Raw genomic sequence first — 18,362 nt, 5'->3', positions numbered from 1 at the left:
GAATCCCATTCTACAGTGCCTCGCCTCATTTATTGTAGCTCTCTGCCTTTCTCAGTAGTTCAGATATATGCTAATTTCAAAGTAGACGTTACAACTTGGCCCCATACTCATTCTTTAAACTCTGTATTTAGATGTTTCAAGAAAGCAATGAATGAAGCAAACATTTTAAAAGGCATTTTGTATGTTTATTGTAAATTCACACTTGGAGTATCTGATTTTCACTGACTTATTTTGTGCCCAGTAGTTACAATATGCTTGTTAACCAGTTTACAAGGCTATGAAACACGAACTTGTCTATAAACCATTAAGAGCCCTCACCTCAAGCACAGAAAGCCTATGGGTGTCTTTCTATTGACTTCCGACTAGTTTCTAACTTTGCAAGTAGATGCAACAGAAGTCAGATTTATAGTTATGATGCTAACAACTGAAGGGTATCTGAAGTGATTTGGGTACTTTTCTGTTACGTTAAGAGGCTTTAAGAAACTTCCTCAAATAACCAGACTGCAGTGTTCAGCACATTACCAAAAATTAGTTTCCCACCTCTCATTTCAAGTCCTGTAAGTCCACTGTAGCCAGCTGACTCCTGCTTTGATGCCCCGTTATACACGATGCTGTGATGTCACAGCCCTCAAGGACATCTTTCTCCTGTTCTCCTAAAAAGCCAGTTAAGACCTGTATTTTAATAACTTTTTTTTTAAAAGATCAAGTTGTGACCTTCAGTTCTGAACCTCCTCAAAGCTGGATACAAGCTTTTTGTTTTTTAAAGTTCCTTTCTATACTTTAGAAACTAAGAATGTCACAAACAGGACTTATCCAGAGCCATGGATTGACTGAAGTTTTGTCATGATGCTGCAGTAGGATACGTACCAGAACACTGCCTCTGAGCAAGAATCAGATGGCCATAATGGAAGGAGATAAAGACCTACAACAAGGCAGAAGTATGCGGAATCTTGAGGGGGCATTCAGCTCATACTGGTGAGTGACTGGAATTTGCCACATTACTTTTTCAGGTCACTTTTACCTAAAAGGGAGAGATTTTCAAAATTCAAGATCTGTCTTGATGCACTTTCTCCTTTCCCTATACTCTCACTACTAAGAACACAGCCAAGCTTGGCCTCGTTCTTGCTTTCATTGTTAGACACTGGAGTAAGTCTGGTCAAGTACGCACATTGCAGTAGCTGATTTCAGAGGCTGAGTTTCGGCATTGGTTGGAGGTAAAGATAGAACTCCACATTTTCATACTTCATCATTCTAGCTGTGCTGATGCAAATTCCTTGCTGTGGATATGGCCCAACTCAACTTCAGGGTAGTTGCATCCAGTTTATTCCATGGGTGGTTTAAGCTTTGGCTATACAGTTACTCATGAATTTGTACCAGCCAGGGTCTCAGATAAGACGTCTGGCAGTTTGTGAGGGCAGCTAGGATTGTGCTTGTATTGCTTTGTCTAGGTCATCCACTACTTCCTGCAGTTTGTGTAAGCTGGGATGGACATTCTCCTCCATCCACTCTTCTAGGGTACACATGTAGAAAACTCTGTTAAGGGCTGCTTGAAGCTCTTGCATCACAGTATTCCACTTGTCTAGAAGACTAAACAGAAACCAAAGGAAGACGTGAACAGAGCGTGCTACAGTTCATGTTCTTCACCAGGATTATTAGCCAACCGCACCAACTACATTTGCAATTAAGTCATGACAAAAGAGATGAGATGAGATCATGAGGTGACCCTTTGCAGAGAGAAGAAATGGAATTCTAGCATACTGTGCTGGAGCTTTAAAGTTTCACTTCTCTTGCAGGAAAGGATGCATCTTTTACAGGACTGCAATGGATTTAAACCTGCAGAACTGTGCCTTACGTTTTGGGGCAGTTAACCTCTGCATCTCACTCATTCAGTATTTTTAAAAAATGGTGCAAAGGAGGAACTGTGCCTTTTTTTAAAATTTGAAACCTGACCTTGAATTAGTAGGGATTTAAGTCATGAAAGCAGTTTCTGAAACTTAATCTCCCCCTGCCATAGTAACTGTTAAAAAATCAGCATAACAGATGAGTTGACAAAATAGGCTTTAACTTTAAATACACTTGGAATGATTAGATTTTTATCAGTAAATGTTGATTTCACCATACATACACACACAAACCAACCAAAAAGAATTTCCATTGTTGATAGAAATGCTGGCTGAGTACCTTACTTTGTATGAGTCCCACCTTAATGACTATAAAATGTGTTGTCGTGAATGCTGCCTAAAAGCATGTATTTACAGCTCTGCTAAAACAGCTGGCTTATAAACTTTAATTATTTGAATCTCAATGTCCGTCAAATAATTATTGTCTGACCTCCCCCACCCCCCTGATTTCCCACAACTGTGAAAATTTAAATAGATAAAAATTGAAAAAATAAATGCTTAAAAATATACACTGATATATTACATAAGACCATGAATTGGCATTGGCAGTGGACTGGCAGTCAGAGGATCTGCTTCTATTCCAGATCCTGCCACTGCATAGTCACTTCCTTTCTGAGTATCCGTCTTCCCAATCTGTAAAATGGGGAGAGTGATATTTACCTCTTTTGTAAGGCAAACGAGATCTGTGGATGAAAAGCACTATACTATTTTTTTCTCTCACATAGCAAAAACTTCCTGTGGGATAATGCTGTACCTGCATTCCATGGAGTCATTCCAAGTCAAATACAGATTAGGATACACTTCTTATGGCGAAAACCTATATGCTTCATGTTCAATTGTTTTATAACAACTAGGTTGCTTAATGTTGACATATTCCAAACGGTGGTGCTCAAGGTCAAGTTTCCCCAGGATGTGTTAAACACAAGCTTTATTTCCAGTATCTTGCAAAGGGGAATGTTAAGTTACCTTAGTGCATCCGGCTGAAAATGATGCATCATTATAGGATGAACAATCTTCCTCTTTCTGTGGTAGGGGCTGAACCAGCCTGTGACATACCTGAAAATACATCTCAGCCTGAATATTCCTTGAAACAGCAGTGACTGATGGGGACAGATGGCTGTTGGCCAGACTGAGGTGATGTAAGAAGTGGTTTAAGTTGGGATCTCCCTCACACTGATGTAGACACCCCTGCACAGTTGTAGAATGGATTTGTTGCAGTCTAAATTAGTGAAAGGGAGTCTAATTTATGCCATTTTACACATCCCCTCTGAATTTGGTTGAGAATGATATTGTGTGTCCTAAGGCATAATATTTTGCCTTTATAACTTAAACACTAATCTTTTACTCACTAGAACTTTCAGAAATTACATTTTGCCTTCAATGGCAGTAAAACTCTGATTCGGCAAAGAATTTAAGCAAGTGCTGTGACAAATAGGGATGGACTTAAGCAAGTTTTTGGGCAATTTGCTGAATCCAGGTCTAAAGGTATTATCCTCTGCTGGTATCACTCTATTTCAGAGCAGAGGGTCATGTAATGCCTTAGCCACCAACTAAGCTCCACAACTAAGAGCATTAGCCACCTTAGAGAAGTCAATTTAAGTTTTCTTGGACCATTTATCTACATTATGGGCCAATCACTTATGAGGAGACAAAGCAAAAACATCAAGTTTATTTTTTGTATTACCTGTTTCTTTCAAGAAGTTCATCCACTGAGGGCTTCAGATAGAAGCAGACCTGAGTCACAAGTGTGAAGATGTCACTCCCTGGAAAGGTCCCTGAACTTTCACTGTCCAAACAGAATAGGTCAGTCTTCAAAATTACACCGCAACACAACAAGAAGCATCTGAATCCAGCAAGTGGGGCTTTACCTCATGAAAGTGTCAATTTCCAGACTTGAGAGCCCCAGCTGTTTCTCCACATTTTCTTTAACCTTTTCAGAATAGCCACCTGGGCAAAGGACAGTCAAAGTAAGAGGGAAGCAGAGGAAAAGTGCAGCCTCGAATGGCAAAATGGGGACACAAATAGCTATAATACAAGTAAGGAGGGATTTTAACTCTGCTTCCACGAAAGTCAATGGTAAAACTCCCATTCACTTAAACAGAAGCAGAAGGTCATGAAAATCCCCCCTACAGACTTTAGTACAGTGTGTTAATTCTCTGTTGAGAAAGGACTACTGCCACCCCAGGCCTGTCTGCCTAGTTTTCTTTACACTGCATTTCCCTCTTAGTATTTTAGATTGTCTTAATTTTTTTTAAAAAAGTTTCAGTAGGTTTCCCCATCCCCCAAAAGAAGAAATGCAGAAGACAGAATTGACCCTTGCGGAATTCTAAAGGTTAAGGCCTACTCTACCAGTATAACTATTTAGGTTAGGGGTCTTTTTTTTCTGAAATGGTTATACTGATTCAATCACTAGTGTGGATGCAGTTATACAGGTATAAATACCTTCTACTGGTATAGCTTATACCCCTTCCCATCTGGGAATAAACTATACTGCTATAAGCACCTTTATGCTGGTATAGCAGAATCCATTTTAGGGGGGCTGTCCTCCTTTATCCACATTGGTATAGTCTAAGGAGAACAACTTGTGGGTGTAGACAAGGCCTTATTGTGAAATGTGGTCTATGTAACTAGTTATTTCTGTATAAGCAATGAATCAAAAATCAGTTTAAGCAGTTTTGTTTCAAAAGCAATTCATAGCTTCTACTGCTAAAAAAGATCACACTTGAGAAAGGAAACCAATGCCAATTTATGCACTACTCAAAAACACAAGAGGATTAGTATAATAAGGCTCTTTATTAAATTAATGGAACCACACAATAGGTGGAAACCACAGCAGCTGCTATTACCATAGTCATGCCTGTGTGCCTATAAAGAGTATGAAATTAGATCAGAAATGCATTGTTTATAATCTAACAATTTTCATGATCACAGACATGCCTGTTAAATTTAAGAGGTGGTTTGATCTTGCAGAACTTTAGTCACGGTTAACTTTTGTTTTGGAATAGGTATTAGCTCTGATAGAGGATATAGGCAGTGTGTACCATTCTGTAGTGCCTGTAGACACACAGCTAGTGATGGGATTCCCACTGGAAGAAGCTCACATAAGACAGAGAAGTGGTCATACCTGAAAAAGATAAATGTCCATTCATTCAGTGCTTTGCTGTAAATAGGTGCTATAACTGTGCTGAATGTTAGCACTTCATCCAACAGTCTCCAAGTGTTTTATAAACATTAGTCCATCTCTCAGGATAAAGCACATCCTAACTCCTCCTCCAAGGTACAAAGGGATAATTAAACCTCCGTTACTGATAGGGAAACTGAGAAACAGATTAATTTGCCCAAGGCAAATCAGGGTCAAAGCCTGAATTAGAACTCAGGATTTCTGGCCTTATCTTAGATCATGCATCTATCCCATGAAAGCCTTTTCTCCTTCTAATACTTACAACTATTTCCTCACACAGCTTTGTGGTATTTGAAACCATCATTACAATAGTTTATTCTTTTAACTACTTCATTCCTGGCCTTGGGTATTAACTAGAGCCGCATTGGAAGGAGATACTTTAAGTGTCTGGCCGCATTTCTATGGGGTAGCCCCCATTTTCAAGGGTTTAACTGGACTGGGAAATCAAGCTACATTCATATTTTCATCCTGTGAAGGATAAAAGTAACTTGAGCTATCTGAGTTAGAGAGCAAACAATTTCAAGGGCATCTTGTGGAATGGTTTGTTTAAATAATCATTATCTGCAGGCCATTTAGTTGGTATGTAGATTAGTCCTATCAATGTTAAATATTAGCAGAGGATGAGTAAAGTGGTCTCCATGCATCTGCAGAAAATGATCTGTAATAAATGTGTATTCAACACGCCCGCCCACAAAAGAAGAGTGAAATAAAACCCCATTCAAGGGGGCACAAAGCAGCATTTAAAAAGGCTGAAATTCTCACCTTCATTTTGCCTTAAGACCTAACTATTGGACATGTCTCCAACAAGAGTCATTTCTACTGATTAACCCAGTGTGCTACAAAACACAAGCTCCCTGGTTAAGAATGTAGTTGAGTTAATGCCATTTTTTACTCCCAGGTATAGCAAATATTAATCCCCATTTGGATTTAGACCTGAACAGCCTTCAGTTTTCCCTTCCACACTCCATGGCCTTAATGCTTCTGGGCCAGAGGCCTGGAAGGAATCTTTTGAGACCCATCGACAACACTCACTCACTAGGGCAGGGGCTATAAGTGAGCAACAGGAGGCACTGCAGTATTCCAGAGTTCCTGCAGCACTCTCTGGCCCCCGTGGATCCTGGGCCCCTTTATACCTATTTTGATACTGTTTGGTGGGAATTTGTTTGCATACATTCCATGGAACTGCTTAAAGAACAGCCCCTTACCTTTGCCAGCCAGTCAGGGCGATGCCTTGGAGCATATCAGCAGGAGTGCTGTTTGCCACTTTCAGCCACTGCAGATGGTTTTTTAAGTGGTGTCCAATCAGGGTTAGAGACTGATTCGCCCCAGTGGCTCCTTTAAAGGCACTAGCAAACCACAGCTTGGGGAAGCCACACTTGCGGTACTTTTCAACGAGAAGCACTGAAATATAAGACCAAGGGGACATGTACAGCACCAGGTGCTCAGTTTTAGCCGCATTACTCCTGTTCAGAGGAATTCTGGATCCTGAACTCTTGTGCAATAGATACACAGCTCTGGGTTTGAGCTAGAAGGGGCCAGAAGCAGTGTCACACTTTCACTGATTGAAACACACAGTCCATTTGTTCACCAAAGGCTATTGTGGATGCAGGCTCTGGAGCCAAAGTCCATTTGCAGGCAAATGTCCCCTCCTGGCTTTTAGTGAGAGTCTTGCTGTCTACAAGATTAGACCCATATTCATTCAGGATCTGATTCTGCAAACCTCACTCATGTGCGTAACCTATTGGCTTCAATAGGTCTCCTTGCATGGCCAAGTGTTACGCACTTGAGTAAGGACTGCAGAATTGGGCATCTGGAATGCCCCGCTGATGTTACAGCAGAGTTCACACAGGGCCAATTTCTTCTTTCACTCTGGGGTAAATCAGAAGTTACTCCCCTCAAAGATTTACACTGGTGCAGGTCAGAAGAAAATCAGACCCAATGAATGCAAACACTTAGGAGATTTAAGTTTCATCTTTGGAGTGCTAAGAAAGCTGGGTGTATACCTGAATCTATGGAACACCAAACAACTGTTAGTTACTCTGGCACGTAAGTCCTGGTCTACACCTAAAACATAGATTGATCAAGCTACATTTCTCAGGGCTGTAAAAACGTAGATGCAGCCAGGTGAATGGAAGAATTCTTCCATCAACCTAGCTACCACCTCTTGAGGTGCTGGATTTACTACAGCAATGGAAAAATTTCTTCTATCACTGTAGAAAGTGTCTACACTACACTGGCATAGCTGCAGCTGTGTGTCACTGTAGCACTTGCAGTATAGACGTACCCTAAGCATTTGAATACAAAATCTTTAAGGCCTGATCCAACTCCCATGGGAATCAAATATGAGCCTTTTCTCAGACTTCCAGGGAACTTGCATGAGGTGGAATTTTCAAAAGTGCTCAGCATTGGCCTAACTGGACCCACTGAAGAATGCTCATTAACCTTCAACAGAAGCAGAGTTAAGCCAATGTTAAGGACTTTTTCAAATGACACTCCTTATTGACTATGCTGAGTGCCCAGGCCAGTAAAAACAAGATGACATGTAGGTGTGAAAATCCTGACCTTAACAGATGAAAATCCTTCACAACATGAGTGGAGAGAGAAAAATAAAGTTAGATAGAACAGGTACAATGCCATGAAGTCAGAGCAAAGGGGTTTGCTTACAACTTTGTTTTGACAGTGTAAAATGGTGAGACTCTGATGACAAATATAAGGTGTTTTTTAAAGAAGTGACGTGCCTAAAGTCTATATTCAGTTTAACAGAAGGGTAGGCTAGGATCATCTTTCCATATATTCTGCTAGAAAGAAAGGGGCCATACTCCCCTTGAAAACCTTCCCAGGAGCAGTAAATCAGTATGCATGGATTCTAGCAAGATCTGTGTAGTTGTCTCCATCACTTATAGAGATTGTTATAAGTTAATATTAATATAAGTTAGTAGGAGAAGGTTTATTTAATACAGCAAAAGCTTCTGGTGTCTGGGGACCATGTGATATAAGAACTGGAAACTGACCATTTTTAAGTTAACTGAGCGCTTTGCATGTTCTTAGCAGTTCAGAACCAACAGTACAAACCTTTGTCATCCTCGTCAAGATCCGGTGCATAGTCCCAGATCATTGGCTCCATCAGCTGAGCTACCCCGGACTCTAGAAGGAGCAGAATTTGTTTTAAGTGATGCAAAATGGTCAGTTAAAGCTGCTTGTGTGTTAATGCTGCAGTAATCAGTCCTGCATCAAACCCCACGGGATGGGTTCGTCAGCCTTGGACGCAGATGTTCTCTACCTACAGAACAAACAAGAACACAGGCAGCTCCAGAGCGCAAGTCCCTCCTGGCCTCTCCCTGCAAAGTGGTTTAGAGAGGACTCTTCCAAGGTGAAAGGCAGTTCAGGCTCCATTCAGTCCTTAGATTCTTTCCTGAGACGGTCAACAAAGGGCCCAATTAGTGACCATCCATAGGATGGACACCCGTCTATTGGCCAGACTAAGGCCACATCAATGGAAGTATCGCTACAGCTGCACCGATGCAGCGTGTCTGGTGAAGATGCTCTATGCAGACAGTAGAGAGCCAACTCCACAAGTGGCATAAGACGCTCTCCCATCGACATAGAGTTGTGCACCTGAATGCTTATGTTGGTGGAACTTATGTCGCTCAGGGGGGTGTAATATTCACATCCCAGAGTGACATAAGTTTTGCTGAGATAGGCTATGTCGACGCTACCACCTAAAAGTCCTTCATCTCTAGTCAGCCTCATTACCAATCCCCTGGCCTTACCAGTGCATGTGCTTGCAGGAACAAAGGATCCTGCAAAGGTTTGATCCTGTATTCTTTGCACATGTAAACCTTCCACCAACTTCAGTGGAAATTCTGTATGCACAAAGGTGCAGGTTTGGTCCCAAGTTACTGTGTACCACATTAATTCACTTGGATTTAAACACTGAAGAATACCTGGTCACGCAGAAGCTGCTGCCAAGTATCAGTAAACATTGCAATAATTCAGCGTTTAACCCAAACCCCATTTTAAACCATTCAGAGAAGGTTTTCACACCAGCATGATGACAATGCTGCTGGTTGCCTGTTTATAACAGGGCTGCACCAAGTTTAGCAATAGTTGGAAAAAAGGCTAATGTGAACAAGGCTACTGAGCAATCCCACAATTCAGTTCTGGACATTCCTGCCATGTGCACAGTGATAAACTGCAATGTCAAAGACACCAGGTCATGGCTTCTCTCCGTGAGTCTGCACCATTGGCATGCAGACATTTCTGTGGAGAACAACTACTGGTGCACAACACTGCCCAGGCGTGGGTAGAAGTTGAGGCTAAGGACACTGATTCAAACCTCTGTCCTTACATAAAGTTCCATGAGATTTTTTTTAAAATGGTCAGAGAGAGAAGACAAAGACCCACACATGGCATCTCGATCTATGTTAGGTACTTATATGGCCCCTGTTACCACAGTATCTGAGCACCTCATGATCTGTAATGTATTTATCCTCAAGACTGGCCTGTGAGGAAGGGCAGCGCTATTATCCCCATTTTACAGAGGGGAAACTGAGTCACAGAGAGGCTATATGACTTGCCCAAAGTCACTTAGGAAATCTGCAGCAAAGCAGGGAATTGACAAAAGGGCTCCTGAGTCCCAGGCTAGGGCTCTAACTACTGGGCAATCCCTCTCCTCTGCTTAGCTCCTTGTGAAATCACTTCTTACCTCTTCCTAATTGTCACAACTGAATGATGGGTTTCCCAGTACAATCTGTTTCAAACACGGGTATGTAGAGCTTGTTATGCTATAAAGTTATGAGAGGTGTCCTGCCCAGTTCACGTACCTGTCAGCGTTTCCTCACTCACCCCCCTGAGCATATCATCCCACACAATGGGCTTCACCGCCGGATGAGACGAGACCATGCAACTTGCAACAGCTTTCATGTGGGATAGACACAGCTTCTCTGTGCTGTTCTCTTCTTTCTGCAGCCACTGCTTTGACTCCTCCCCTTCCCCGAGATAGTAGACCTGGGGGCACCAAGCAAAAGACACTGCTTTACTGTAGAGGCTCTTTTAATATGTCTCCTCCTTCATCCCGGTCTCCTCTTATTCTCCCTTTGGCTGATCAGAGAAGAGAAAGGGATAGGGAAGGATGGATTTCCCATCTATTCAAAATGAAGACAAGAGCCCAGAGTTTCCAAAGAAGTCTTCCTGTCAAAGCCTCCCTGAACCTGTAGCAGGCAGCAAGCACAGAGCATCCACACAGTTTAGTAAAATGTTGACCTATAATTTAGTTTAAATCCCATCCCACAGCTGTTGAGCACTCCAGCCTCAGTAGTTTTCATGCGGGGCTCCAAGAGCCCAGGGAAGCCTCTACAGGCTGTAGAGACCTGTGTGCTGTGATGGCTGAAAGTCTGCACAGAAATGAAGAGGTTAAATATCCTAATGAATTAAACTACTTGAAGCAAACATTTTCAATGACTCTGCAAGTTAGAATAACCACCTCCTGGAATGACTGGGCAGTACCTTGAGGTACAACTCCTCCAGGAGCCTGAACAATCCTGTCAGTTTACCGAAGAGCCATCACACCTGTTTTCAAATCACACAGTGACATGCATGTTGGAATGTGGCTCTGCACCCTAGGGTTAGAGTTCCTGTGGTAAGGGTACTTGGAGCTAGGGTTCGGGTTCCTTTGAGCTGGGCTCCCTGCCTTAGGGTGATTCTATACATCTGCCATCCAATTGCCTGTAGAATTACCTGGGTGCTCTCCATCAAACTCATCACAGAAGAAATAAGGTTAAGGCACTGAAAATCATGTGTAGATATCAGTGGTCTTGGAGAGGGCTGGGGGAGAGATTATGATCCTGGAAAACTAGGTCAGCGTTTCTAAGATGGTTTATGAACAAAAGTGCCTCAGCCTAATGCTCTTTATATATCCCTTCATGTGACTGTGGATGTTCTCATTACCCTTGAGAATCCCTAACCAATGTACCTGGCACTACTTCTACAAAGTGGTACAGTGAGGGGATACAGCTTTGATTCTTTGGGACTTTAATATGACCTTATCAACCCTTTCATACCAAACCACTTTGCAGACAGAAATCACTCAGCACACCAGTGAAGTGCAGCTACCTCTGGGATAGCTGGGGGCAGTTGCATTACAGCACATATCAGCAGGAAGAGAGGGCTATGTCACCCAACAGAAACTGCGGGAGCATTTTTGTCAGCAGAACGTATGTTGCATTATTTATTATTTGTATTGCAGAAGTGGACAGGAGTCATGGCTCAGGACCCCATAGCGCTAGGTGCTGTTAAAAAAAAAAAAAAAAAAGAGCCTAGCTAAAAAGAAGGAATTTGGCCTGGACAATGGGGCTAATATCTTAGCTTGAAAAAACACAGGATATAGTTGAACATAACCAATCAGGACCTCAGGCTTGAAGTCTGATCCAAAGTGAAGCCCTTTTAGGCCAAGGGTCTTTCTCAAGCCAAGTGCTGAGTTAGAAGCACCTTTCTGGAGCTAATACTTTACTTTTGATCAACCTATTAAAGAAAATAAACTGCTTCCGTTGCAATCAGAGATATTAAGAATTAAAATGACTTTTAGATTTAGCTTCTCAGAGCTAGAATCTTGCTGGTTCCCTTGCCTGAAAAGGGAATTCTACTCAGATGTGTCCTCAGCATCCAACACTAAATTCAGGGAGTCCCCGGTCCACCCAGACACAAAAAGATTTCTAAGTGAATCCCGGCTTTGTTCCTCAGCACCTGAGAGAAACTGTGTCATGGAGAATCATACCTCATCAGAGCCTATGTGAAACCATCGTAAGCCATCATGCAGCGCCACCACCTGGTCAATCATTGCACTGACCAGCATCAGGGATTCCTCTTTGTGTGGGTTGAGGGCGTTTGGAAACATCTCCACCTCCCGGAGATGAGAAAACTCTTGGTGTTTTAGGACAAACTACAGAAGAGATGAGATGTACAGATGTAACCACAGAATGACTGCAAGATGGACGCAACTATGGTGCTGTCTCATGTCACTCAGGGGTCCAACGGACGCCACTGTTACAATTTTGGAAACTTTGCTGTGCTCAGGAAAATGACAGAGGCAGAGGACAAGCCAGAGCCAGGCACAGCAGAGGCAGGACACATTCTGCTGCTCCCACTGCTCGATAGAGCATCTTAGCCCAGACACCGCTGAGCAGTGGCTGCTCTCCCAGATCAGAGGGAGCAGCACACCCCACCCCACTCATCTCACTGCTATAACCAACATGTGTATACGGGGGTAACATGGATAACTCAGGAGGTTACAACTGCATCATCTGTGGTGTCTAAATCCTACAGCAGGGAAGGAAGTGCTGACTGGGGTGGCAAGGCAGGTGGTGTGGAGGGCCGATTGGGCTGGGGGGTGGAATTCCCCAACAGAAAAATTCTGTCAGTTTATCTATTAGGGGAAGAAGAATTGTCTTGTTGTTAAAGCCTGGGAATGGGAGTCAGGAGATCTGGGTTCTATTCCCGGCGCTGCAACTTATGTCCACTGTGAAGTCACATCCCCTCTCTGTGCCTCAGCTTTCCCACATAGAAACTGAGGATAAGAGAACTCCCTGTCTCACTGGAGGAGTTGAAAGGATGAATTCACTAGTGTCATTGGGGTGCTCTGGATCATTGGATGGACGGTGCTGTTAAAAGTGCAGAGTAATATTATCCCCCAAATGCTAAACACTAGACATGTCAATGACTCATGGCCTACTCCCTGCTCTCCAGAACTCTCTAACCTACGCAGCATCCCCCGAATCCAGACATGCACTTACTTCCATGTGTCCAAAGGTCTGCACCAGAGGGATAACTTCTAACTCGTGCAATTTTGCCAAATTTAAAATCTCTTTAATCTCTGAGGCACTAGGAAGAGAGACAGAGAAAGAAAGCGAGAGAGAGAGCAAGAGCACACACACTTGGGTTAATCACACCAGGGTCCAGGGACAGAGTGTTTAGAGTTAACTAAAGTCAGTAGCTTGTCAATTTCAAAAGGATGATGCTCTAATAGGTATAAGGCACCTTTTATCCCAAAGCTCTTCACAGGCTTTACTGACTGCACAGACTGCAATTCACTGCATAGACAGAAATCACAGGTAAAGGCTTCATAGGGTTAACAGTGGACAGCAACACTAACACAGCTGGAAGGGAAGCGCTTACCTTATGCAACTGGAAATGCAGGGGTATTTATGGAGCAGAACAGAAACACCTCTGTTGGCACCTGGCCTGGATACTAGAGCTAATATTACCTATACCTGTGAAAATTATCCTGGGATCCTTAGTGACCACGTGTGATCAGGATCCTGCTTTCACTCCTAGTCTAAAAGCCGGCATCTTTGGCAGCTGCTTCATACCATGCTGGGCTGTCAGTCCAGTACAAGTAGTGGGCACTCAGATATGAAATGCACTGTAATGCCTGTATATTTTTCAGAGTGTTGTACAGATATTACTGTAACTAATCTCACACCACCCCAGAAGGCAGATAGGTAAGTATCATTATCCCCTTTTACAGATTGGGGAGACTCAACACAGAGGTTAAGTGATTTTCCCAAGGCCTCAAAGAGAGGGAGTGGTAAAGGTAGGATTGGAGTTCACGACTCCCAGCCCCATGCTCAGGACATTAGACCACACCTCAACTCAGCACTGTATTGAACAGAACTGTCTCATCTACTGAATCGCCTGCACTACTTCCTCGAGTTCTCCTGACAGGTGTCCCAGCCAAATCCTGACTTGGCCCAACAGACAAGATCCCAAGGCTGTGGACCAGATGAAGGGCTGATTTTACATGCAGAAAAATTTAATCAGGAAAATGCCAAAGCTGCGTTCCTGACAGACACAAATGGGAAACAGCAAATACAGTCACCAGCGGGACATGTTCTGTTCCATTCCCCCTGCCCCAGGACTGAGGGGAGGCTTGTTGTTGCATCTTCATCCCGTTCATAATGTACTTTCACTTTCCTTACGCCCCCTATTGCACCTTCTCAGCCCCATATTGCAGCTACCACCCTTCCATGGATAGACTGTAAGACACTCCCTTTGGAAACCATCAGTAGCAGCTTCACCACTGATTCCTCTGGACTCTTAAGAATGGCATGTGATACTCCTCTTCCACCCCCAGGAGCTTCTACAGCTGTTCCAGATGGTCAGTCCAAGAGTCAGAGACCAGGACTCAGCCTGTAGCCTCCTCCCTAGCAGTATGAGAAGGCCACCTGACAACCCTTGCAAGATTCATTTGACTGCAATACCTGTAAGCATGCTCTGCTCTCAGTGGCTTCAGCTCTCCTTCATAAGGAAACATGTCTTCATACTCAATGAGAAGACCATTGGCACCAAGGGTACGAAATAAAGGAAAGATCTGCAAGAGAAAGAAACCCCTGCAGTTATGTGTCTGGCTTGTAATAACGATATCCATGTTCACAACAAACAAGGTTGACAAGCTCATGTCTTACAGGTTCTGGCCTGCATAATTCCCAAGGTAGCAAAGGCAGCAGGATGTGAGAAGGAATCTTAACTTTTCTTTGGCAGTCTGTCTGGCACCTATGTGGAGTATTTCGTTCACAGTGAAATCAGGACCCAAGATATCAAGAAGCCCAGAGCTGGTTGGCTCGAATGTGAACACACACAACCACAATCAAAAGCTTCATTTGGATAGAGGACTCTTTTAAGGTTTTCCTTAACTAGAATCTGAACTCCCCATGCAGCTGCAAAGCATTACATTTATTGTGTGTGGTGGATTTAGTGCTGATGAAGGAGGCTGGAATGACAGCTTAATTTGCAACTAGTGGAAATCCTAAATCATTATTTCCCTCTAGGAAAGGACTGAGGTTACTGCAGTTTACAGTAAGCATCCTAAATAAGTTCTACTGAGACATTCTGGCCTCTGGATAAACCAAATTTTTTGCTCTCCCCAATCAAAGCCATATGGATCACTACATGCTCTCTTGCATTACACCCCCAGTGTGACCTCCAGTTAAGGACTGGAATCATTTTGGAGTTGATTCAACAATCCTACCTGCATGCAATAAATGTGTTACCTCAGCCAGGTAGGAGACCTTTGGTGGAGCACCTTTGAGATCCAAGTGCACTAAGTGCAGCCCAAATGGTGAGGAGACTGTCATTTTATTTTCTTCCATCTTCTTAGCATGGCAAAGTCTTCAGCAAAAACAAATATTTTACCTTGAGGAGAACAGTAAATTTATTACTTGGAGTATTTCCCCCCACACAATTAAATATGGATCTTAAGTACAGAGGTATCATGTAAGCCAGATTTAGGCCAATTTTCTTAACCAGGGGAAGAGCTGCACTTATAAAAAGGTACCAAAAACACAAGCTAAACCATTGGCGCTGAAACAGATCACAGGCCCAGTTCTATTCCAGATACATCATATCCATGAGACTGCCACATGCAAGGGCAGAACCAGACAAGGGATTCCTGGCTTGTAATTCCACAATGGAGAGAGTCATGAATTTTATAAATCTGTGACACCTTTTACCCAAAGACCCGAATGTGATTTACAAGCAGCCATTTAACCTCCCTACCCTTTTGTGAGGAGGCAGAAAAGGGTTATTCTTATCCCTGTGTTACAGATGGAGAAATTTGGAAAGGGCAACACTGATAGTTAAAAGTCAGACAGGACGTCAGTGGGAGAGGGCTGATTCCATGTTGTAAGTGAACAGAAGATGCAGCTAAAACACTTGGTGTTCCAGGCTACCCATCTGTCCCAAGCGAGAGTCTGGATGTTGGTATGAGGCCACAGGGTATCAGATTAACGATATCAAACAACACCTTCTTATGCCACACATGGGCTCCTGGGGCCTGTTCACAGTCACATCTGCTGATTTAGTGACAGAGCAGTTTGACTCCTCTTTGCTTCTCAGGGCAAGCTAGGTGCTGGGAAAGTGAAAGACTCCCCCATCTCCTGCAGCACTGACAGATTTGTGATCTGCGAGGCGGCACTTGTGTCCCTGCCCCAGAGAGCAGTGAGCTGAGTGAGGGTAATGAAGCAGGGCCCTGAGGTTGTGCATGCCTTGCTGAGGGCAACTGAGGAAAAACTTGTCCTACAAAGCCACTGTCCCTGGCAATGATGCATTGGCCAGGCAGCGCCTGCTGGACTCTTGGACCCAGTACCGCCAGCTCTGGCAAGCCAGGGAGTGCAGCTGGCCTGGCTACAACCTCTAGCAAATTTCAGTCCTGCTTATGTGGGGTCAGGGGAATTCCCCTCTGATTGGTAGCCTGTCCTACTTGCCCGCCTCCTCAAGAGGAGCGGCCAATCAGAGTGGCTATAGGAAGACCCAGGAGCAGGTACTGTTTCTCACAGAAGGAGAGGAGCAGGAAGGGCTGAGCAGATCAGAGCTCTGCTCCCCCATCCCTCCTGTGAGCAGTGTGCATGGAACAACACCTTTGCTCCCCCTGGATGCAGCACCCAGCCTAGGAAGGGGAGGGGAAGAACCCTTAGAGCTGAGGGGAGAATGGACTGTGCCTTCTCCCACCTCGGCCTGGCAGAGGGCGGGTGAAGATCCCAGGAACTGCAGGAGGAGCAGAGATGGGGGGGGGGGGGGGGAATGTGATGGGGAGTTGTGGGGGGCAGAGCTGGTTGCAGGGCAAGCAATGGGCACATGTAGGTGTTCTTGCCCATAGAGCTGGGCACGGCAATTGCAGCCTCCCCCTGCCACACACTGGGGGTGGCTGGGGCAGTCGCAGCCCCTCCCCCCCGTCAAGGGTACATTCGGAACTCTAGGGTACAGATGTGCATGAAAGACCCCCTAAGCTTATTCTTACCTGCTCAGGTTAAAAACTTCCTCAAGGTACAAACTTTGCCTTGTCCTTGAACCCTATGCTGCCACCACCAAGTGTGTTAAACAAAGAACAGGGAAAGAGCCCACTTGGAGACATCTCTCCCCCAAAATATCCCCCCCAAGCCCTACACACCTCCTTTCCTGGGGAAGGCTTGATAAAAATCCTCACCAATTTGCATACGTGAACACAGACCCAAACCCTTGGATCTTAAGAACAATGAAAAAGCAATCAGGATCTTAAAAGAAGAATTTTAATTAAAGAAAAAGTAAAAGAATCACCTCTGTAAAATCAGGATGGTAAATACCTTACAGGGTAATCAGATTCAAAACATAGAGAATCCCCCTAGGCTAAACCTTAAGTTACAAAAACAGGAATATACATTCCATACAGCTTATTTACCAGCCATTTAAACAAAAGGAAATCTAACGCCTTTCTTGCTAGATTACTTACGAACAAGTTCTAAGACTCCATTCCTGATCTGTTCCCGGCAAAATCATCACACACACAGACAGACCCTTTGTTTCCCCCAACTTTGAGAGTATCTTGTCTCTTCATTGGTCATTTTGGTCAGGTGCCAGCGAGGTTACCTGAGCTTCTTAACCCTGTACAGGTGAAAGGGTTTTGCCTCTGGCCAGGAAGGGTTTTATAGTTCTGTATGCAGAAAGGTGGTTTCCCTTCCCTTTATATTTATGACACCCTCCCCATACACACTGGGGGTGGCTGGGTATTTGCAGGCCCGAGCCCGGGGTGGTCGGGGCAGTTTCAGCCCCCCCCCCCATAGGGTGGTCGGGGCAGTTTCAGCCCCTCCCCCCCATACACACCGGGGGTGGCCGGGGCAGTTGCAGACACCCCCCCCCCCCCCGGGGTGGCTGGGTATTTGCAGGGCCCCCCGACTGGTGTGGCCGGGGCAGTTGCAGGCCCTCCCCCACTTCCCCCTTCCAGAGCAAGTCTGGCGGGTTTGTATCCAACTCACAACTCGTGGGCGCTGGGGTTGGCCGTGGTTTCGGCCGGGCCCTGCCCAGCCCCAAGTCCAGAACCCGCCCGGCCAGCGGCACCCACCTGCCCCGGCACCGCGAGGGTTAACGCCCTTCCCAGCCCCACTCAGACCCAGCTGCAGCAAGACAGTTCCAGGGCTCCGATCTCTGGCATGGATTGCTCTTGTCTGCCGTGCCGCCTATTTCCCCCGCTGGCCTTCATTCGGTAATAGATTTATTTAGCCTTTCTCCTGGCTGCTTTCCAAGCGTCTATTCTCACTCTGACATGGATTACTCTGGCCTGCCCCTTCACCAGCTATTATTCTGGGATGACCTGCCTCTAACTATGCCAATGCTCTATCACTCTGATATAGATTGCATTGGCCTGTCTCTCAATCCTTGTTCATACCTCCTGTTCTGTCATTCTGGTATAGATCGCTTAGGCCTGTTCTGCTCATCGCTCTCACATGGACTGCTCCTATCTACTTGCCTTGTCTTGC

The 18,362-nt window shown here is 44.5% G+C and overlaps 1 protein-coding gene across 4 annotated transcripts; it reads right to left on the bottom strand.

Annotated features, from left to right (window-relative positions):
• Nucleotides 1-163: 163 nt before the first annotated feature.
• On the bottom strand, nt 164-18,344 carry HEXD (hexosaminidase D). 4 transcript variants are annotated; one of them, XM_048817243.2, is made up of 13 exons: nt 18,272-18,344; nt 15,126-15,267; nt 14,337-14,446; nt 12,870-12,957; nt 11,855-12,019; nt 9,906-10,089; nt 8,155-8,226; nt 6,288-6,483; nt 4,943-5,025; nt 3,770-3,848; nt 3,586-3,687; nt 2,868-2,957; nt 164-1,587 (listed from the first exon to the last, which is right to left on the bottom strand). In XM_048817243.2, the coding sequence occupies exons 2-13, from the start codon at nt 15,222-15,224 to the stop codon at nt 1,419-1,421; spliced, it is 1,437 nt and encodes a 478-aa protein (XP_048673200.1). In that variant the 5' UTR covers nt 15,225-15,267; nt 18,272-18,344; the 3' UTR covers nt 164-1,418. The 4 variants fall into 4 exon arrangements, with proteins under 4 accessions (XP_048673200.1, XP_048673197.1, XP_048673199.1 ...); XM_048817240.2 differs by lacking the exon at nt 18,272-18,344 and adding an exon at nt 17,948-18,206; XM_048817242.2 differs by lacking the exon at nt 18,272-18,344 and adding an exon at nt 17,862-17,929.
• Between the last annotated feature and the right edge of the window lie 18 nt (nt 18,345-18,362).

The sequence above is a fragment of the Caretta caretta genome, chromosome 14 (genome assembly GCF_965140235.1).
Source record: "Caretta caretta isolate rCarCar2 chromosome 14, rCarCar1.hap1, whole genome shotgun sequence".
Taxonomy (NCBI): domain Eukaryota; kingdom Metazoa; phylum Chordata; order Testudines; family Cheloniidae; genus Caretta; species Caretta caretta.
This window is presented reverse-complemented; position numbering and strand designations above follow the sequence as displayed.

Excerpts from the sequence above, each read along its gene's own strand:
- HEXD (XM_048817243.2), bottom strand. The coding sequence starts at position 15,224 with ATGGAAGAAAATAAAATGACAGTCTCCTCACCATTTGGGCTGCACTTA. Across the intron at positions 3,688-3,769 it reads GAAATTGACACTTTCATGAG|TGAAAGTTCAGGGACCTTTC; the intron begins GTAAAGCCCCAC and ends CTGTTTGGACAG. Across the intron at positions 1,588-2,867 it reads TTTCAGCCGGATGCACTAAG|TCTTCTAGACAAGTGGAATA; the intron begins GTAACTTAACAT and ends GTTTCTGTTTAG.